This window comes from Patagioenas fasciata, chromosome 5, assembly GCF_037038585.1.
Source record: "Patagioenas fasciata isolate bPatFas1 chromosome 5, bPatFas1.hap1, whole genome shotgun sequence".
Taxonomy (NCBI): domain Eukaryota; kingdom Metazoa; phylum Chordata; class Aves; order Columbiformes; family Columbidae; genus Patagioenas; species Patagioenas fasciata.
The window spans coordinates 10,305,043-10,328,225 of NC_092524.1; the positions used below are offsets into that span (position 1 = coordinate 10,305,043).

A 23,183-nucleotide genomic window follows, 5' to 3' on the forward strand; every position below is an offset into this window, starting at 1 on the left:
CCCCCCGGCTGAGCCTGTCTGCCCGGGGGCTGCACCCTCCGTGCCCGTCTCCAGCGGGGGCCGCGGGGGCCGGGCCAGGCCCGTGTGGGCTGGCGCTGCGGGAGGCTGCGGGGCCGGGCCGGCGCTGCAGAGCCGCCCGCTCCCGCCCCACCGCCGCCCGCCAGCCCGCACCGTTGAGGCGCAGCGGCGGGAGCGGCGCCACCGGCATGCGGCGCGGAGCGGGACCGGGGCCGCGATGGCTGCTGCTGGCGGCCTTGCTCGGGGGTCTGTACTGCGCCGCGGCGGGCGGCGGGCGGCGGCGGGCGGCCAGCCTGGGGGAGATGCTGCGGGAGGTGGAGGCGCTTATGGAGGACACGCAGCACAAGCTGCGCAACGCGGTGCAGGAGGTGAGGGGGAGACGGAGGGGGGATATGAGGGAACCCCGAGAGGTGTGGGGGCCCTTCCTCCCTCACCCCCGGGTCGGGCCGCACCGCACCTGCGGCACCGGCTTCTCAGCCGCCTTCGGCAACTCCCGTCAGCAGCCGCCTCTCCGCGTCCCCCGGCGGGGCCGGGCCGATGCTGCCACAAAGAAGCCGTGGCCACTGCCCGAGGCGGCGACCTCCGCGTTCTGGGTTGGGGGAGCGCGGAAATCCCCGGTGCTGCCGCCCTTCTCGGGCGGGGAGGCGGGAGGTGCGGGGGGAGGTCTCTCCTCCGCTTCTGGCGCTGTTTTCTTCTCGCCGGTGGGTTTTCCCGCCCCGCTTCGCACATCGGCCCCGCTGCTGCGCGGCCCCGCGCTCGCCGTGTGTGGGGGATCGCGCTGCAAAGGCACCTTCTCACCTTCTTGCCGCGGTGCAGGCTCACAGGGGGGCAGAAATGCGGGCAGATGGTCCGTCTGGATCCTGAAGTGAGAAAATAACAGTACGTGGCAAGGGGAGGAGTGCAGAGTGATTTTATTGTCTTTGTGCAGTGGGAACTAAGACACAAGAGGTTATCCCAAGCCAAGATTCAAAGGTGTAAGACAGTCCTGAAAACACGTGTGGAGAAGCAGCTTACTTTTGATGTAATTTCTTGTCTTGATCTCACATTCTTTGCCCAGAATAGAACAGAACCAGTTTCAAAGCCAGGACACGCATCTAGAGCCCGAGTCATTGTCTCGTATCACAGTTAAAAGACCTGGTTCCTGCATTGCCCTTACTTCTGTGCTTTTTACCCTTCATGCTGAGAATCTTTCTTCTACGTTCTGTTTTCGTCTTATTCAAAAATATATAGTCCTCAAAATCCCTTTTACTGACAGCCCACTGGGGAAACAAACCTTTATTTGCTATAATTAAATAATTTCTGAACTTTTGCTGCCATCTGGACAGTCGCTGAAGTCTGCCTCTTATCCGCTTCATTTAGACTGCTGTGCAGTCACCGAAACAAACTGTTGTTTGGTTCTTTTTTTAAAGTATTCTTGATAATGCTGAAAGTAATCTTTGTTATAAATAAGGATGTAGTAAAAATTTCTGCCTGTTTTCCTCTAGCCAGCTCTGGGTTGAGGAGTGTTCTATATACAGCAAGAAATGAGGATTGTCTGAACTGCATTGTAGCTGATAAATGCTTTACACTTACACAGCTTTGCAGCTGTCATTTAAAATAAACAGACACACCAGAAAGACAAATTTTGTCTTGGGCAAACATTCTGTTGTTCAGCCTGGCTATACTTGTGACCTCCCAGCTCTGTTACAGCAGTTGGAAATAACAAAGGGATGCAACATTCAGAGTTTGTGTTGTTTACAAGATCTGATCTGTGCCCTTTTGTTAAGCTTACTCCGTTTTCTGATTCAGAGAGAGCCCCTGTTCTGTGCTGAGTCTTCGTCTGGCAAACAAAGACAGTGGGAACTGAAACAGAGAATGAAATTCTGGATGCGCGATCGTGATCAAGAGGACTCCTGCTGTTGACTGCAAGGGGTTTTGGCTACGGCTCTGTCCTGCCAGACTGTTTTCTTTTCTTTGTCAGATGGGAAAGTCTGTCTGAAGTGTTCAGTGGTTTTCTGGGAAAATAGAAAGCTGGGATCTTGACAGGCATCAGTCTGTGCAGATACCACATTGCCGTGACTTTTAGCACAGCTTTTCCTCACAGGGACTGACTTTGGCTTAGGTAGTCCAGAGCTCAAGGGTTTAACTCTCCAGTGTTTCTCTAGTCCATTAAAAGAGCTGCTGTGGTCGCTGGCTGAAATGGCTGAGTAAGCGTTCCCGTACAGGAGCATCTGTACTAACAGCTTCATCTAATTAAACAGGACATTGCTGGGGACTGCACGAGAAGGGTTGCTTGTTCTCTTTTCTGTAATTGTTGCTAATTTTCTGTTGGTTTATTTAAATTTGACAGATGGAAGCTGAAGAGGAAGGGGCAAAAAAACTGTCGGAAGTAAACTTTGAAGACTTACCTCCCAACTACCATAATGAGTCCAACACGGAAACCAGGATTGGTAATAAAACTGTTCAGACACATCAAGAAATTGATAAGGTATGAGAAAACACGTACAGCAAGCTTCTGGCTCTGACAAAACCTTTTCTGCAAAAACAAAACAAATTTTGCAAGACGATATGAAGCATAAACTTCCCTGATGATAATTCACTTTGGGGTTTTATTGTATCTTATTTACTGGCCTAATGACTGTGTAGGGTACATGTCATAAAAGGTTAAAGTGAAAGAACAATTTATTTTGAAAAAAGTGCCTGCTAAAAATAGAGCACAGGTACAGCTATTACATGGGTCATAAAGGAATGACCGTTTCACACTCATTGAGCTTCATTACAGTGACATTTTAAATAAATAAAGAGGTAGGCACCATCTACTTTTCCCCCCCAGATTAGAATCTTATATGAGTGACAGCAAAATGGGAAGAAAAGGAGGGTGTGAGGGTGCATTAATTGTTGCAGAACTTTATTGTTGCAGGACTGAGAGTAGCGAAAGACTAATAAAAGAATGTAATATGATATTTTGTTCTTTTGCCGCATCAGGTTACAGATAACAAAACTGGATCAACAGTTTTTTCTGAGACAGTTATTACATCTATAAAAGATGGAGAAAACAGAAGAAATCATGTAAGTGAACACATTTTCCTCTTGAGAATTAAACAAATGCTTTGGGCTCATCATTCAGAAGAAGGTGTTATAGTTCACCTAGCAACATTTCTGAATGCTTTAAAACACAAAACCATTATGGGTAAGCAGTCAAAAAATGTCTTTTTTTTTTTTTTTTTTTTTAATTAGCTTAACTTGGGAATATTCTATTACGGATTGGGAGCAGAGTTTAAATGTTGTGGTTAACTGAGGTGCTTGGTCTGCACATTCAGTTTGACTGTGAAATATAAGTATTGTACTCAAATAGCAAAGAGAGTTAGACAGGCCTTTCCAGTGGGTGTGAATAAACCCTTGGTATAACAGTGCTTCATGTAGGTCCTCTCTGTGCTTTCGGGTTTCATAAAAAAATCGCTTTACAGACTTTCAACGCTAGAAAATAAACCCCGAATTCTCTATTGTGAAGAGTCTGTGGAACAATATATAGTTTTTTTTTGCTTTTCAGTCTAACGTAGTGATGGATAACTGGTTGCAAAATGTCACTTTGAGGAGGGGAAGAAGGGCCAGACAATAAATCCCTTTCCACTCTGGAAATCTGGTTATTTAAGGACTCTCAAAGAAGTTTAAAAGATCAAGAATATTCTTTACCTGAGTCTTGCAGAGATGGGTACATTTGCTGAATATCACTAGTCCCATGAGAAATTCAGTGCATCTTTTCTACTATCATCCTCTAAGTTTTCCCTCTTTCAGCTCATATTTTTATATTGCTATTAAAGCTGAGGATGGCAAGTAGGAAAATAAAGTTGCTTGTGTGTGCTATACTTTTTGACCATTTGACGAAACTTACAGATTTGGTGGTAAATCAAGGCATAAAAGAAATTGCAACTACAGTTCAGTTTTATAGAAAGTGTTAACATATTGTGCAATGCTTTTTTAATAATGAAATATGTGTAAAGATGGCAATTAAAATGTTTTGTGTTTTTTCCATGCAAATACGGTCCTGATCTTGAAAACCAATGTACAGAGGCAAACCTTTCAATCTTCTTAGCACTGCGAGACAACACGGGTGTTGTTTCTTAATGTATTTGGCTTCCTTGTCATCTCTAGTCATTCTTCACTAGCTGTAAAAAATATTTCCAAGTTAGCTTTCTCCAACAATCATACAAAGTTCCTTATAAGCTTTGTGTATCGAGTGACATTATCTGCATTTTCCATATGGGAAGGCTGCCTCACCAAGCCAGTGCTGCATCCAGAACCAATACTATTATTAGTCTTTAAGCGAAAGAATTTGAGGGCTGAATACAAATTTTTGTCCAACTTCATGGTGGCAGTCTTTATTCAGTTATGAAGTTGGCATAATGAGAGTTGCTCATGTTAACTCCTAATCATTTAATTCCTAGGGTGCTTTATTCATCAACATCCTTACTGCAACAGCTGCTGAAACAAAACTGCATTTGTTAATGTTTATTTCCCCTCTCACACTCATTTTGAACTTTCAGCATGCCTGTGGTACAAATACCTTATTTAGAGGTTGCCAAGTTAGAGAAAAAACTAAATGGGAAAAGCAACCAAAAGACATATTTTGTTGTTATATAAGGAGAGTGGGCAAACATGCATATATTAATTTGACTAAGAGATACCTAGCAGACTTGAATCTGAAAATACTTGAAAACTTTAGACATTAAGGAGGAATATGAATTATTTAGGGTACTACGAGAGTGAAGAACTATTGTAGGAGTAATGACATGATACTGAGAATTGAAAAAATTGGGTTACTGCAAGAAAAATGCGCTGCCAAGGGGAGGTCTACCAAGTGGGAGGAAAAATTTGTCCAAGTTAAAAAGTGCTATTGCTTAGATCTGTAAATTTATGACCAAAATATTAGGAAAATGTAGTAGAAGACTTTATATTTGGCTCCTTTTTCTATACATAAATTTTCCTAGTTGAAGTGTTGTATGACATTGCGGGATGTCCCGGCCACTTTCCCAACCAAAGGCTTCCCAGACCACTGGGTGGTGGAAGAGTAATTTCTGCTTATTTGCTGCTTATTTTAAATATTAGCAACAAAGCAATACATATATAAGGTATTGTATTCTCCAGGCAGATGTAAATGGAAAATTTGAAATCCATTCGGAGATTATCTTGGTGGACCTCTAAGTACAGCCAGCATATGCTGTTCTGTAATACTCATCCTTAATACCCATGAGTGATTCATCCTGCTGTGTAGTACAGTGCAACAAGAGGTTTGTATAATCGTAGCTGCACGTACTGTCAGTCATTTGAAAAGGACAATGCTGACATTTTGTTGTGGGGATGGGAGCTCGGCAGTGGAGGCTGTAGGGAGCCATTGCAAACAGGACCTCAGTTCTGATGCTGCTCCCGTAGGCCTCAAATTGGTGCCTCTTCAGCGCAGCACTTCTGGTTTTACGGTTTGTCTGCCAAGTAAAAAAATTAGGCACATACTATCACACTGTCTGTGTTTATAGGGAGACTCAATGCTGAAGAAGAGGTTTGGTTTATAGGCTTACCTTATAAAAGTTAAGGATTCCCAGAGCTCCTGCTCTTTAGGTACAATATAGGAATTCATCAAACACCTCAGCAAACCACCTGCTCTGAAATGTGAACTCTGTATCACTGATTACTTCAGTAATCAATAATAGCTGGAACCCTACAACCGTCAGTTCACTTTTTGTCTGTGAGCTGAGTTAAAAGCCACTTGAGATCACTGAACGTTTTTCCAGTGATAGTTTTGGGCTTTGAGACATGATGCCAAAGCCTCACAGGTAGGCAAAGATGTGTTTTGTGATGGGTCTTCATTGCGATAATAAATCTGCATACTGGCTGGCATGAAATTAAGCACTGCAGAAGCAGCTTCATGGAAAAGAGGTTGTATCTGCTTTTTAAATCACAGTGCCTGTGCCACCACTGTGTCCTCCTGCAAACAGGTACAAATGCACACATGCATAGGGCATATAAATACATATGTGTATACACTTATATAGTGCAGATACACTATTACAGAAACATAAGGCATAATCTTCCCTTCCCACACACTTTTCGCTGTCAGGCAGTATTGCTTCTTGGCTTTGCATCACAGAAGTATTCCCTTTAGACTCTGTTCTTTGTTACTGAATGGCTTACTTGTCAGTATTTTGATGGCCAGAAGACTATCAGTATTTTAAGTCTCCAGAAGAAGAATTGGGCTCCTTACCATTTCTGGCAATGCAATCCGGTTCTTCAGAGGTGCTGCATTATTGGGAGGTGCCGTTTACATTCCCAGACTAACATTCACTTTCTCAGATGTCAGTGAGGACTGACAGTCACCAGCATAGATGTCAGGCTTTGATCCAACCCTCTTGTCTCTTTAAAGAGACCAAACAGAGGCGAGAGGTAGCTGGATGTGTATGTTTTTATGTCTGTGCAGGGTTTTACATCCGCTTGCTCCTGCATTTAAGGTTCAAATATTCTATAATTTACTTCTCCAGGGAATATTAGTTAGATTGCAAATTAATAGAGTAACTCCAGTAGTAATTTCAAGTATAGGACACAGATAAAGTAACAGCACTCTGTATTACAATGTGAAAATGAAAATGTTTTCTGGCTGGTTGACTAATTCTATTTCAATTGTGATGCATTGGCCTAACCAATGAAAAGCAGGCATGAAAATTAAGAGGGAGCAAAATTGTTACTGGTAAGATTTACTGCACAAAGATTGGTTGCATTTCTTCCCAGTTGTGTTCAGAGCACTCTTTTATATAAGCTCGCTGTTCTAATTCAAGCTAGTGTACCTAAGATTCTTTTTACTTCTGTGTATTAACTTGATAAATAAAAATAGCAAGAGCTTCTTTTTAGCAGGTTTGGTGTGGGTTTTTTTTTGTTTGGTTGGTTTGGTTTGTTTTTCCCCAATCTCTGCAGCTCTGGGCAGAGAGGACGTTATCACTGTGCAGCTGTTTCCACAGCTGACTTGGGAGGTTCTGGAGGTGACCATTGATCAGGTCACTGGTGTATCTGTAGAGTGGATAGCGTGCCCATTATAATGGCCTTATTTAAAGGTTTTTTCAGCCTTTATCTTCAGTTTCATAGTGAAACAGTAAAAAAAAAAAAAAAAGAAAATAGTAGAAAAATTAAACAGTAATCTTTGGGGTTCTATGTCCCCTTTTTCTAGACAGAAATCTGTTTTAAATGGCCAAGCTGTAGCACTTAATAACCAAGCTCCCACTTCTCTGCAGATACCCAGAACTACTGAAGCAACTGCTTGATTCCTATTTGAGCAACTTTTGTATGATTTCACTACTCATATTGTCAGCCACATATACTGGAGTTGCTCTCTTTGAGATTCATACCGCTCCAGGGCAAGGAGTTCCTACCAGTACTGAAGAGAAAAGGAGCTTTGAAAACTGAGAAGCAAGCATTCATGGAATGGCCATTGCAGTTTTTCCATCAGCAGCACTGCAGGACAGCAGCTGATAGCAGAAATTTGAACATCCAGCATCTTGATGTTGGCTTCTGCTCCCTTTGGCATGCTAGTGTCTCAGGGAAGATGCTTGTTTTGGACATCCCAGTCCTACATTTGGGTCCAATTTCTATCTCATTTTTCACAGAACTTTTAGTCCCTGGTGACTTGCACTCAACAACCTTAAACTATCAATAGACACACTAAGTGCATTCTTGAGTTGAAATCCTGGTCTCTGTCTAGCCAAAAATCCCATAATATCTAAAGCCAGTAGTTTTTGTATACTTAATAATTGAATTTATTAGCAATCTGCTCGTAGTCTGCACTTACTCCACTGGGAGAGATACGAAGTAGCCATGCAAACTGAACCAGAGTTTTAACCTTCTTGAGCCCAGTTAGTGAAACAGCATTGGGACAGTGATCCTGAGCGGCCTGAATACCTGTGTCTTGTTTTGAAACAAGCAAATCCATTCTTTGGCTTGTTGTAGAGAGCCAGGGCTCTTCACCCAGGATTCAGACATTCTGAACATTTTACTGAAACCCTCTTTTTTTCCTGTTCTTTTTCATTTCAGTCTTGACCGTATAGAATCTGAAACTGAGGGGAAGATGCAGATAGCTCATGAGTACCTTGTGTTTGTAGAAGATTATGTGGAGAAGTGTTTTGAATTGCTCTCTAATCTGGAATACCTTTTGGTTATGAATCTCGTTGTAGAGCAAGGGACATATCTTTCTTGGATGAAAGGTGTGATGGACTGTGTGCATTCCCAAATGCTTCTTAGTGATGCAAAAGCTGTTAAGAGGTTTAATTGAGCTCATGGATGATAGGATGGCCTTATTGCAGTCACAGTGTATCTTTAAGACCGAAGTTTTTACTGGTCATCTGATGTGCATTGGACTATAGCCAAAAATGTCTGAATGTTAGCCTTAGTGACTGCAAAGGCCTGATATAAGGAGTTTGAAAAATGTATGTCGTCTCTGATCCTGCATGAAGAAAGTTCTCCAAGAAAGAAGGTGGGAAATGTCCGTAATTGCCAGCTGAGGTGTGTGTCATACAGCTCTGTCCACATCTTTACTGAACTTAGTCCATTCTGAGTTCGTTTGTTTTCACAGAGAGGATGTGATGTAGAAAGTTAAGGATCCACACAGACAATTGGGAATGGGTAGTGTGTACAAACATAAGATGGTTTTGTAATAACATGGCCATGATGTGGCGAAAAGTGAGATGGCAGTTTCCATGGACTCCGATGTGGTGCTCGGTGACCCTGCACAAACAAGCAGGTGTAAACAGCTGTTAGACCTCATCAGGGTGAAGAGAAGCAATGCGCCTTTTGCTGAGGGGTGAGGCAAACCAGGCAGGTGTTCCGGCTGAAAACACAGCAATCAAAGGTCAGAGAACACAGATCATTATCACTTTTTTTTTTTTGTCTGAAATAGTGGCTTGGATTAATAGGGAAAGAACTGATGCAACAGCAAAGGGGTTGCTCCCGATTAAAGGTATCAAATCCTACCCTTATTTGTATTAGTGGGAGTCTGAAGTAATTCAGATTACTTCAGTAAATTTGCTTTGCTAGTGACAAAAAGATTTAAAAGAGCGACTAGGATTTCTTTCACATTTCCTATTGATCTAGTATGGTCTAAGTTTTTTCTCTGTCAGGTGAGGCAAACAAAACTGTGTAGTACTAATTCATATGCTGAAAGTAAGTCTTCTTAATAATTCAGGTCTATACCTATGTTTAGAATTGTTTTAGAATTTGCTGGATCCTCATGTGCTATAATGTGGAATTTCTGTTCCATTTAAACTCCAGAGAACAAGAGTATTTTTATGCAAAATCAAGTTTTCTGAAGAACTGCCTTACTGATTTTATGTATCTGGACTGAGTGGCTGAATATGGAAAGGAGGAAGATTTTCTTGGAATACATTTCTCCTCACCAAAAATGTGGTATTACTGTATCACAGTAACACTGCCTAGAATTGATTCAGTGTTCTAGGTGACAGTAAAAACACAACAGCAACCAGTACGTTTATCTGCAGAGGCAACAGAACAGACTTTCTTTCAGAGAGTAGCTGCCCATCCGAGAGTCACACACCGCTTCTGAAGCTAACAGCGCTCTTGTTAGCTATGGAAATAAATTCTGGCTTGTTGGAGACTTTTCATCTGTGGGGAGGTACACATCATGTTCAGTTACCACCTTCTGCCTTGTTTGCACGTTGGTTGGTACAACTCTTCTGCAAACAAGCCGTGGTGAGGGTGTAGTGTAGCTCAAAGGGCAGTTGTTTACCTTTTCCGTGGTTTTAGTTCAGTCTTCTCACACGTAACAAGCTGGGTTTAGGGAACCGAGGCATCCAGATGTCCTTTACAGATCATGTCCAACTTGTAGGGAAACATAAAAACAAATCGCCATGAATACTTCTACTTTTTGCCTCTACTGAATCTACCTATTTATCCTAAGAGAAATTGAATTTTTTTTTTTATCTTCTCTATAAGGTAAAAGATACAATGAGGACAGTGAATCTTTTATGTGGGCTGGTGTCAATCCTGTGATCTGCAGTTGTCTGTTAGAAGAGCGTAGTGTGGACTGTGTTTAGACAGCACTGAAAGTTCATCAGCAATGTTTCTTTCCTCTGGTCAGACCCATGTAGCAAAATTAATCATGAGAGGAAAAGCTTTAAAGCTTTAAAGCAAAAGAGAAAAGTTTTCCACTGTTTTTGTGTACACGCTTTAATCCATTGGCTCCAGCAGATGCTTATTTGAGATTTTAGCTGAAACCATGTTATCTAATTAAGCAGTAAGCTTTAGCTGGTAGGGTGACAACAGTAGCAAAGGCTTTTGGAAATACACGCTACGGATGTAAAGCATAAATGGGTTTTTATTTTTTATTTGTATCTGTTGTAACCTTATAATGATTGAGATACAAAGGATACAGACAAATGGACTAAATCTGCAACTGGTTTACATCTGCATTGTCATCTGCAAGGTGGCAGAATGGTACCGATTCACCACGGCTGGGAGGTTGGCCCAACACATAGTTCCATATACAATGAGCTTGGCTATTCTCTAACCTTTTCCTGGACTGTAGGAGAGGCAGAATAATCAAAATCAGTAGAATGACACTGTTTTTGCACCAGTGAGTAGGAGGAGACAGAATTAATATGATCTGTGATCTCTTGGCCTCTGTGCAGTGCTTTATGGTCTGGAGGATGTGTGAGGTGCTGCTAGTCCAGCTTGATAGTGCTTTGTACTATCAAAATTGAAGGAAATTGAAGGAAAGTGATAAATTGAAGTCTGTTTCTGTTTAGTTCAGTTTCTTCAAAAGTTTAGTGATGTGAGAAAAGAAGCACTGTAGAATGGTGGCTTCAGATGTATTCCCTGAGAAATGCATTTCTATGTCAGCCGAGTAAGTCTCACTTTATCCTTCCACCCATCTGATTCAAAAGCAGCATTTTGGCATCTTTTGCAGAATGAGCGTCTGACTCACTGTGGTAGTCAGCCCTGAGGAAAACCACATCAGCTGTCAAATCACGGCTGTTCACTGCAGCTTATAGGGACAACCCCCCTCCAACTCTTCTGTCTGTCCCAGTTCTTGCCTTAATAACCAATCCACTTCTCCCTTCCAATTAGTAATAAGTTGTTATAGAGTATAATTGGTAAAAATATATACAGGGTGGGGTGGGAGTTTCAGATTTGTTTACTTGTTATTCTGTCTGGAAATGACTCAGAGCCTGTTCTGTGAATTGATATCACGCGAGGAATCCCTCAGACTGGTTCCCTCAGAAAGTTCACTCATCCCAGGGGGAGGAAGAAGCATCTGATGGCCTGTGGAGAGGCTGATGTCACGGTGTCAGGCAAAGGGGAACCTCACTGGTCTTTCTGTGTCCAAGGTATTTCACAGACATCAGCGAGGGAAAGTTTTGGTCCCCTAGTAGGTGTTTGTCTTGGACTTCGTGCATCACGAAAATCTGTAATACATTCACATTCTTATGTCCTTTTTGGAAGGACATAAACAGCATACTGAAGAGCATTTTTCATTTCTTCTTTGGAATTTGTTTAGGAAATAAAATTAATATTCATTAGTAGTCATCATCTCATGCTGCTGATATCTTCTAGGTATTTTAGGACCAAATAAATGTAGGAGTAGCTACATTTATACAGTCCTAAAATTACATTTGGCGCTTTGAAGGCAACCGCGAGGCTGATGTGGGCCCCAGTGAAAATGAGTTTGACACCCTTGCTCTAAATGTATGATTTCAGACAGAGAATTAAATTAAGAAAAAGCAAAAGGCTCTATTGTAATCCTAACAAATGTCCCGAAGACAAGGTCTGGAAGAAGACTCAAAAAGTCATCATCTACAACCCAGATGCCTCCTTCATCCTTAGACATTCATCTCATCTGTTCTCTAAATCCTTAAGGGCTGGAGACAACTTATTCCAATGCTTTTCTGTGCTCACTCTGTTGCTGTAATTTGAACCCCTTCTTCTTCCGTCTACAGCTCATGGAAAAGAAATTATTCCCTTTCCTCTACAGTAGCAGCGGTCTGCCACACTGTCAGCTCTGCTATGGGCAAAATCCAGTGTAGATTAATTCTTACCCGTGTATTTATCTTCTGGTATTGTTACCTTTGGCTGACACCTTCAGCAGTAAGTCAGTCTCTTGAAAACATAAGGTACCAAAAAAGTATATAATGTAAGAAAAAGGTGCATAAGATTCAGGGTTTGAAGTAAGTTCTGTGATGGATTTGGCACAGGTTGGCATCTTACTCTTGAGTTCTACTCTTAATTTAGTACTTAAGAAAAGGAAGCAGCTATTAAGTACAAAGATCTTGTTTTGAACTGTTTTTGCACAGCTGTTTCACATCCTTGCTGTGTACAGCTACTCTGGGTTGGTTTGCTTTTATAAATGTTCAAAATTTACATAGTTTGGTGGTGAATCATGGAAACTTTGTAGCTGCCAGTTGTAGAGAGAAGAGACTCCTGCATTAAAGTTCACCCCCCACGGGCACACCACTACATGAAAGCAGGATTTTATGTGATTGCTGACTGCTTACAAATAATGGCACTTCAGAGCTTTGTAGCACAGTTTTACAGTGTTCCTGTTACTGTTGCTGTATCTCAAGACATTTAGAATAAAAGCCAAGATCTTTTAGACCACAAGGTTTTAGACACATCTTCTCGTTATCAAAGGTCAAAGCATTGTTCTCTGACTAATAGACAGGTAGATGCATTTCTGTAGTAAGACAATTAATTGCAAAACCATTAGGAAAACCTTGTTTATAAATGTGCATCAGTATTTTGACTTCATTTGACAATCTCATACTGTGTGAAAAAGCTTTTCTTAACATGGACCAGTTAAACATGAAGCACATGGCTGTTGGTTTTGAGTCTCAGATTGTCTAATTTCAGAATATTGCTTTGCTGTCTAATTATGGATATAGAAGATTATAGAGTATTTAAAGAAAATGGACCGAGTATATAGCATGACACCAAATTTCCTGAAGGCTGCAGGGAAGATTTTGTTGTCAGAATTTCTACCATCCGGCTCTGCCTACAGTACACCTGGCAAACAGGAGAAAAGAAGAGGAATTTCAGGTTAGAACCTGTCCTGCCTGCTCTAGGGCAGATGTCTGGGATGAGATGAGACTTCTGCTATTGCAGTCACTGCAATATATAGCCCCATATATATATGGTTGTATACCTATGTATATATATCTCTATGTTGACACAGTCCTTTGCTTGTAGGAGCTCTTAGTTTCCAGACTAAGTTAATTACCTGTCAGATTATAGTTTGTGGGGTTTTTCTACCAAATGTGATCAGTTCTTCTAGTGTGCTTCCTCTGATACCACTGCAAAATAGGCTGAAGTAAGTACTTTGCACTGTGTTTCCTGCTCAGAAGCATTTGCAGAGGCTGTAGCCTTGCCAGGGTCAGGTCAGTACATTGCTTACTGAGAAGAAGAGGGGGCGAGGGAAGAAAATAAAGGGGCTGCTTCTGCAGAGTGAGCTACCATGAAATGATTACATGGCATACAGAGATTTTGACCTTACGTGAACAGAGCATGATCTGATAGAGCATCTAGGCATCATTTTTCTTACTGTCTTGAGGCATTTTTCAGGAATTGGGTGACTTCAACCTGCCTCAGTTAATTCCCTGGGCTTTTTGACAGCATGTTAAGGCCAACCTTGCCGTGTTGCTTTTGGTTCCTAAAACCAAGCTCAAGTGCCTTTGGGTTATCTTCGGTTATGTCATGTGGACATATTTTTTCATCCATTCATGTTGCATCATGTGGAGAACCAGAAGTGAAGTTTTTCCGGTTAAGATGTTTGTGTTTTCTTGGCAGGGGAAAGGGAAACAGGTGAGATTAGCTCTATGGAGAAGTTCAAGACAAAACTGCAGAAGTCACTTGTATTTTCCTATTTATTTGTTTCGAGCTCTGGAGTCCCATCCTGTTGAACAGCCACAGAAATAGCTGACTTTTCCCACATAGCACGGGGATGTGACTAATACCATAGTTTGCAGCTCACATGTCTGCCCTTTTTAGTATGTCTTTTTTTAACAGTAGTCCTTATTTTTATGAGTGCTGTGTACTTGGCAGAACAGCAGTAAGAGGTTTGCTCTGCTGGAAAGTATTACAGAGGTTTCAAGGTATTTCAAGGCAAGTTAATTCATATCTCATTAAAGACAAATGCATGATGTGCTCTGTCTAGACAACTAAGAGATTAGGAACTGGAACGCTACTGCAATTCAAACTATGGCAGTAGTTTCCATAAAACAATATTCCATTCTATGTAATTCTGCCATTTTTCTAATACAGATGGTATATGTAGGATAGAAAACAGTTTTTATGCTTTTTTTCCTTACTACTCAGCAGTTTTTGCCATCTGCTACAGTAATAGAGACCAGCCCTACATGAAACGACTTGTAGAAATTAAAACAAAACCTAGAGGGGGATATGTAAATGCAGAAGTAACCATTGCCTCTTAGAAGTGCTAATTGCTAAGAAATGTCGGTTTGAAGGAGAAGAAGTGGCTTTGCTAGAGCACTTCAGCTGTCGCTGAAGTTATCATTGTGTCACAGATACAGTTGGACGAGCTCTGGAGCTGTTTGGGAAGGATCTCCAGCTCCTCTTTATGGAGGTTAACACTGAGTTTTACTTGACCTAAGGGTTTTTTTGAAAAAGAAATTAATTTGTATCACGAGCTTTTAAGAAAGATGTAAATGGTCTTTTTGTGCAGCGGAGTTTTTGAGGCGTAGTTGTCCCAGCAGACTGGGAGAGATGTCTCGATGCATTTCCTAATTGTTGCACCGAGTGATTTGTAGCTTGGCTTCCTATGTTGTGTGCCTCCTGGCAAAACTTCCTCACCTCTCTGAAATCAGTCAGTTTTGCCTCTATACTTTACGGCTTGTGAACTTGAAATCCATAGAGGGTTAGGAATGGACACTTCTGTATTAATCATTATGGAAAAGTTGTGTATAAAGTCATCAATGAAGCCTTCCTGGGCTTTCGTGGGTGCTAAGCTAAAGTGTCAAGAGCCCCGAAGGAAATAAAAGCTCATTTGCCTGTCCCTGACAAGTATTGGCTGAAGATATGAAGAGAGAGTTTTGTTTGAAATTATCTTTGAGGAAAGACTTTTTGAGAACGTGGGAAGTAGGGTGCGTGTGAGTGGGAAGATGGAATAGACAAATCAAATTTCAATTTTGAATGTAAAATCAATTATTCCATTTTGAAAGTCAGTATCAGACTTGAGCATGTTTTCTAGTCTGCGCTTAGGCTGTTAATTAGGAATTGAAAGAAAAAGAGCAAAAAGCAAAATGAACATGATTTCAGTCCATACTATATCACCAGTGAAACAGAGTATTAAAAATATTACCATGGTGAGATAAAGAAACCAGATGAACGCTGCAAACAAGAGTCGGTTTCTATGTGACAGTAGGTTAACTCTGGCCTTGTAGTTCTGCTTTCTTAACTCAAACTATGAAATTCTCTGCTTCTCCCTCGTCATCCTCGGTGTGTTACGTTGGCAGAGGATGATGTGGTTGACACCCCAGTTGGCCACACTCCACCCGTCAAGTGCAGTTGGCCAAAATAGCCCGTGGTGCTGTCCCTGGCAAAGTCATGCTGTTGGGTTTTTTTCTTCTGTGCCTTTCCATGTATACGTGAACATTCAGCCGTTGGGAAGGTGCTCTTGTCAGAACCTGTGACACGAGCTCTGACCTCTATGTGCCTGTGCTGTCGCGCACTCGGGCATCTGTTGCGGTTTTCTGGTAGCTGTGATACTGTCTTGCTTCACTGTCACTACATCTCACTTTTGTATTCTTAAGTGTGCAGACTTAACCATTATTAAGGAAAGCAAACGATAGCTTGGCATAATCTGCCAAAGTCATGACAATTGAAGTTTCTTCCAGCAGCAGTTGTTTTAGCAGTTTTATAACACAAGGAACTTTCTCCACGAGTTTCAATGTTTTGCTGAGGGTCTGAGGTTTCTTCCTATTGGTTTTGGAGCCGATTTTAACCCCCAAATTGCTTTCAGGTGTTGCAGGGTATTCACTGCAGAGTACAATCCTATAATAGGAGCCCAAAGGATGCTGAGTGTGTACCGACGGGTACATAACATGCTCTTCTCCATCCTGGCTTCTGTTGTTTATGGATCCTACTATACTCATTAATATATAGACTATCGTGCTTTCACACTGCATTATTCTTTAGCACTTCTCAAACAGCATATGCCTTCGCTGCTATGTTAAATTAAGTGGTGTAACAATGTAATGGATTTCAGAGAAAAGTACCCCACTTTAAACCTAGCTAATTTTGTCTTTAAGCTATTTGCTCAACTTGTAAGCTCTGCTGCCTGTCAGAAGCCAGCGGTCCCTCTCCTCAGTTTACACACTGTTGCTCCTGAAAAGACAAAATATTCTGAGAAATGACTTGGTTTACAGAAAATGGATTGTTCAGAATCCGTTGCAGCTGATGAAGATGTTTAGGTTTGCTCCTTGTCCAGCAACTGTTGTGTCTCAAGGTACCCTGATTGGAAAGAATGAGACAAAACAGATAAATGGTTACACTTATGCATATATAAGCACGACTGAGTTCTGCATTACATATATAATACTTGGGTGAAGGAAGTTGATTTGGAGTGTGGCATAAAATTTCAGCGAGCATATGAAAGTAAGCTTTTTCCATGCCAGGAAAGAAAGCCATGAAGTGATTTTTTTCCCCAGCTGAAAACCCTCATAAAACAGGAGATCTGAGTTGGTGGGACACCATTCAGTGAGAGGAGAAAAAAGGTTTTTGGCAAGGGACTCACGAGTGCAAGAGGAAGCGGTGACTGCAGAATCGCAGCTTTGATGTGAGGTGGTTTTAGAGCTTGAGAGACTTATTCCATGAGCTAAAAAATGATTATGGCAAGATTTCTCCTCTGTGGAAAGGCACAATTGGAAAAACTGACTATACTGAGAGCTGGCTGTTTGCCTGAGAGTGGATGGAACAGGAGTGAAACAGTATAGTTTATTCTGAGTATGGTTTGTACAGTGGGAATCATAAAAGAAGCTGACAAAGCTACAGACAGAAAATTGGCCAGAAGGAGCACGGCTGCTGAAGAGAAGTGGCCAAGTGCTAACTTGGAACCACAAAACCTCAAACATACTATATAACATTTAGATTTTGACCCGCCTGATTACGTAGTGACAAGGAAGCAAACAAGCAGAACACACACTGTACTGGAATGATGGAGCTGCAAAAAATAATGTCTCAAAATAGTTGAAATGACTGCTTCTTAATTATAAACATATAACCTGGACATCATGTCATTGACTTGAAAAGAATCAGGCTCCAGACTGTGTTTGGCCTCTGTTCTGTGTAATCAAAGTGTTTGAAAACATCTCAGATGACCAAAGTGGGGAACTTGGTCGTGGCATTGCTCTTGGTGCAGAGCAGCCCTGTCTCACACGGGGCAAGGAGCTTCCATAAGGTTTAATCTGGAGATAATATTGCCGAGATAATTTGCAGCCCAGCTGATACACAAAACCCAGCTGGGATGGGGTGGAAGAAGCCAGCAGTTTGGGGAGAAATGGTCTGAAAAAGTAGAAATAGAAAATGAAAAGCTTAGTAGGAACTTTCAGTAAAGGTTACGCAGATGACAGTTCATCTGCTCCAGCAAATGAGATTAACATCTGCCAAAAAGAAGCAGTCAGATTGTTTCTTCAGTGAATTCAGGGATTTTGTATAATTCCCCCCCCCTTTTTTTTTTTTTAATTTTTTTAATTGACTAATTTGCGAATTTTTTTAATTGGCAAAAAAGTAGCATCAGCCTTACGATGATGCAAACCAGTGATGAAGCACAAGTGACTCAGAGCAGTGCCATGAGTTCTTCTTCTGTTGGCTACATTGTTTCCCGCCTGGAGAAAACATGCTTTAGAGAACAGGTGATCAATGCTGAGGTATGTAATGGTGATTAATCAGGTGATTTTAAAGAGGAAACCACTAGATGGGAAGAGGAAACACCCCCTCCCCATGAACCAGTCACTTCTGGGGCACACAACGTAAACGCTCTGCACCATCCTCCCTTCCATACCCGCAGAGTGGTTTTCTGGGAAGAGTTTCTGGCCAGTTTGTGTGTTGACTTGGTGCAGCAGGAATGAATGGTGACCCATCTCCACCCCAGTGCCCATGGGATTCCGGGTGAAGAAACTTCAGTCCAAGTTTGTCATTCAGATGGGAACTTGGGTGTCCCTCTCTCATGAACATTTTTATTAAGGCCATGAAATGATTCCAGGTTTGAAAAGCTGAACCTGGGCTTGAGCACTGTGCTGGCTTCAGGCCTCCTCTGGTGTCTTAGCTGGGTAGCAAAGGCTGATGCATTAGGGAACCGTGGGGCTTCTCTTTCCCCATGATGTGTGTGGCTCTTCAGTACTTGTCAGTCTTAAATTAGTGTTCAGACCTGCCTGCTGAATATTCTTGTGCAGCAAACAAGGTGTTGAGGGGGGAAACACTGAGTTTGTTATGTGCATTTCAAAATCACATCACGTAGAAATCACGTTCTTTGACAGGCTGGAATGTCATTTAATGTAAATTAGCTCCATCAACAGCAGGGAGATGCCAGAGGAATTATGTCAGCTGAGAATCTGCTCTTGCATATTTTGCTATATTAAAATCAAAGTAAGGATTAAAAAAATTACATGTGTAGGTATTTAGGTATTTGCAGCTGTGAGCTTGCAGGCGATGGGCTGTGGTGACAGGTACACGAGAGCCATGTCATCAACCAAGAAGAGGAAATCAGATGGTGTGTGACATCTACTGCTGCCCAGAAGCACAGGCCGCACGGTAGTGCTGCTGTTAACATGAGGCCCCAGGAACATTTAAAGTTGCCAGTGCCGTGGAAAGCAGCACTGCACTTCTCAGCATAGCAGCTCTTGCTTACAAAAGTGCTCAGGCCCTGCGAAGATGCTTATGTTTGCCTAAGAGGAATTTGTCTGCAAAGGGGAGCGGAGGAGCAATTAGAAGGGAAAGGAAACACATTTCGTTTTTCCCTGGGGCTGTCCTCCCTGGCTAAGGAATTAACTCTGCTGCAGAGATCCTGAGGTCAGCACTAGTGTTGGTGGAAGAGGAGGGGGGCAGCAGAAAGCTCCCTGGCCTGGCACCAAGCAAGCTGCTGCAGAATGGCCTCCCACAGAGCACAAAGATACTCTTGGCTGCTGCAGCTGCTCTAGTGTAGCCTCTTCCCTTTGGTCTTTCCCCCATCCAAAAAAACAGTAACGAATCACAACCGTACTCCAATACAAGTTGAACAGATTTAATGCAAATGTTCTTCACCACCTTCTCTTCCTCCCACCCCGCCAAAAAACCCCAAAAGCCTACGGCAGCAGGTTGACCCTGGCTGGACGGCAGGTGCCCACCAAGGCTGCTCTATCACTCCCCTCCTAAGCTGGACAGGGGAGAGAAAATATGACAAAAGGCTCATGGGTTGAGGTAAGGACAGGGAAAGGCCACTCACCGACTACTGTCACAGGCAAAACAGACTCAACTTGGGGAAAATCAATTTAATTTATTAATAATCACATCAGAGTAGGATAATGAGAAACAAAACCATGTTAAAACACCTTCCCCCCACCCCTTTCTTCTTCCTGAACTTTACTCCCAAATTCTCTGCCTTCTCCCCCCAGCAGCACAGGGGGACGGGGAATGGGTGTTGTGGTCAGTTCATCACACGCTGTCTCTGCTGCTCCTTCCTCCTCAGGGCAAGGACTCAACCCCTTCCCCTGCTCCAGCATGGGGTCCCTCCCACAGGAGACAGTCCTCCACAAACTTCTCCAACATGAGACCTTCCCATGGGCTGCAGTTCTTCATGAACCGTTACAGCGTGGGTCCCTTCCATGGTGTGCATCCAGCACGGGTCCCCCACGGGGTCACCAGTCCTGCCAGCAAACCTGCTCCAGTGTGGGTTCCTCTCCCCATGGGGCCTCAGGTCCTGCCAGGAGCTGCTCCAGCACAGGCTTCCCATGGGGCCACAGCCTCCTTTGGACACATCGACCTGCTCCAGCATGGGCTCCTCCCCGTACTGCAGGTGATCTGCTCCACCATGGACCTCCAGGGGCTGCAGGGGACAGCGGCCTCACCATGGGCTGCACCATGGGCTGCAGAGCAATCTCTGCCCCAGCGCCTGGAGCACCTCCTCCTCCTCCTTCTCCACTGACCCTGGTGTCTGCAGGGCTGTTTCACGTATTTTCACTCTTCTCCCTGGCTGCAATTGTGCAGGTATTTTTCCCTTAGAGATGTTATCGCAGAGGCACTACCACCATCACTGATGGGCTTGGCCTTGCCCAGTGGTGAGTCTGTCTTGAAGCTGGTGGCATTTGCTCTGTCAGATGTAGGGGAAGCTTCTAGCAGCTTCTCACAGAAGCCACCCTGTAACCACCCCGCTACCAAAACCTGGCCGTGCAAACCCAATACACCTGCAGAACAACATAGTTTATTTTCTTGAGGTTGCTGGTATTAATATTTATACAAGAAGTGAAGCCACCTTACACTTTGAGGCCACAATATTTAGGTACACCAGGGACATATTAGTAGCATTGTTCTGTTACAGAACTGTGGTTGTATGAAGAATCAAAGCATGCTTTTTTTCTTGGTTCCCAAATAAGAAATATAACCAACTGAGACCTTCTGGTATTTCAAGAAGAGTTACAGGTTTGTGTCACACAGCGGCAAATTACACTTTCATCCTTTTCTTCAGGAGTGTATCATTGACGAAGACTGTGAAACGGGGAAATACTGCCAGTTCTCTACCTTCGAATACAATTGCCAGCTCTGTAAAACCCAGCATACAGTAAGTCCTGATATGGTCTTTAAAAACTCCATATATAAGTTACTGTTGCTAATGTCAGCAAATCAAAACTGACAGAAAACAAGCTTTCTGCATGAGGTTCAGAAATGTATGTATAGAGTGGTTTGGATTGGTTTGTTGTGGTTGGTTTGGGGTGTTTTATTGTGGTTTTGTTTGTTTGTTTGTTTTTCTCTCCCTGTTAACTAAGTTGCAAGGTTTCTGTTCTCATATGCGTTAAAATCTGCACTCTGGTTCTCCTGACTCAAGCTTGACTTGTCCAGTGGCCTAAGGGCAGTGTAAACTGAGAGTTGTAGGTTGCCCCTGAGACAGGTGAAGAGGACACGGTGCCAGCTCCGCTGAGCTGGTCACGTCCAGCCCTCCATTCACAAAGGAATTGCTGCAGCCCACGCTCCTCCCTTCACTGACCACTTGCACAATGCTGTAGCACACTTGTTACTGTAAATGATCCCCTTCCATGGATCATTTACGTTATTTGAACCTGTGAACCTCAGAAAGCAGAAAATTCCTGTCTTTTGAGCTATCTTCAATAGGTGACAGGTGCCTGAGACATTTCTGTGGTGAAAATGCAGTTTAAGAGCAATCTGATGAGAAAGGATTTTTATCTGACTGTCCCTTTTTATCCAAGTTCTGCTGCTGGCCTCTTGTGAAACAAATTCATTCCTCAGAGCATTTGCAGACAGTTAAGTCTACGAGCAGGCAAACCTTGCTGTAAAGTCATGTAATCAATAGGATTATTATAATCTAAAAGCACCAGGCTGTTCCTGAAATTATTTAAATAGTTACTTACCTTGATCACTTCGGGGAGCTGTCGAGGGTTAAGATTGCGGGGTGATAATCAAACCCTGGCAGATGTGTTGTTAACCTCCTCTGCCCCCCACTTCCCCCTTTTACCCCTCCCTCTCCCCCCTTCCCACTCAGGACAGGCGATCAGGAGGGAAAGAAGGACAGAGAGAAGAGTTGGAAAAGTTAAAGATGTTTTACTAATGCTACTAATAAGAATAGAGAAATTAATACAAAATATACAAAACCAATCTTGTAAGTCTCAGCAACTGCAGAGCCGGCACCCAAAGTCCTGGATTAGACTCTGTAGCCAACCGGAGCTGGATTCAGTCTTCACTAGGCCTCAGTTCACAGGGACGACCAGCAAGGTCCTCTCCTAATATCAGCCATGAGAAAAAAGGGAAAAGGGACGAGATCCTTGTGATCTCCCACTTTTATATGAAGTATTCACGTGAATGGAATGTTATACACCGTTGGTCAGTCTCTCGATCACCAGTTTCTCGTTGCCCCTCTCGCGAGATGTCCATCCGTGCTTATCAATAAGTTTGCATTCCATTGCTAGGTTTAACCAAAACATGTATCTGGTTCTCCAGGAAAATGCAGCTAATATGAAGGCTTTAGCTGACAGGCAAATTCACTAAAAGAGAAACTTGTTTTTAACAAAACCAGGACAGGAGCTCTGTTGAATTCAGTGGAGTGAATGCTTGCTTAAATACAGGTCCTGAATTTATGCTTCATATTAAGAAGGCTTATTCTTCGCATTTCAGAGAATGTTAAAACTGAAAGTTTTTCATGTTAAGGTGGAATAATTAAAAATCAAGATTGGGATGACCTAACACCTACCCCAGCCTTTTCTTTGCAGTCCTCAGCAGAACTTTTGTAGAGTGAAGAAAGTAAAAATGGGGTCCTAGCCACAGTCCTGTTGTAAAGTGAGCTCAGACTGAAGGTGGTGGGATCAATTCCCCGACCTAGAACCTCCCCAATTGAAAAAAACACTTTTCAATTAGCAAGTCTTAACAGTGCTATCGTAGTCCTACTTCTTGCCCTGTGTTAAGCATTTCCTGTGGGATTCACTGGAAAAGAAATTCTGGGTTTGTATGGCTGCCCAGACAGGGCTTTACACAGACAGCAAAAAAGCTGCTAGAACGCTGACCTACCAGGAATCTTTAAGATGTTAATCAAACTACCTAAAAAAAGAAACTAACGGGACACACCTTTTTAATTAGGTTGATTTATTAGGTGTATATAGTTGAAACACTGGGACAGTTGTCATACAAAGCTATCTTTAGCTAGAGATTTGCATTTCTGATTGTCAAAGAGAATTCTTTTTCAGAGTGTTTTCTTTCAAGGATTCTTGGTTATAAATGAGATCAGGTTCTTAATAAAACTAAAATGGGATTTTAGTAAGATTCTTCTGCTTTTCTCTTTGAAAGCAATCCTGCCAAACAAACTGTCAAGTCCTGACTGCACTTTATAATGGAAAAAAATCAGTGATGTTCTCTGTTAATAATGTTTCGTTTATTAATTTTTGTTTCCTTTGACTGCGACAGGCTGTCCTGAAATCCATATTACACTG

The 23,183-nt window shown here is 42.6% G+C and overlaps 1 protein-coding gene across 1 annotated transcript in view; it reads left to right on the forward strand.

Moving 5' to 3' along the window:
- Positions 1–140: 140 nt before the first annotated feature.
- The window catches only part of DKK3 (dickkopf WNT signaling pathway inhibitor 3), a 28,954-nt gene continuing 5,911 nt past the window's right edge, over positions 141–23,183 (forward strand). Inside the window, exons 1-4 of the mRNA XM_065839719.2 lie at positions 141–386; positions 2,348–2,485; positions 2,983–3,066; positions 20,717–20,809. Of these exons, the coding sequence (XP_065695791.1) occupies positions 207–386; positions 2,348–2,485; positions 2,983–3,066; positions 20,717–20,809 (495 nt within the window). The 5' untranslated portion in view covers positions 141–206. The remainder of the gene's footprint in view (positions 387–2,347; positions 2,486–2,982; positions 3,067–20,716; positions 20,810–23,183) is intronic.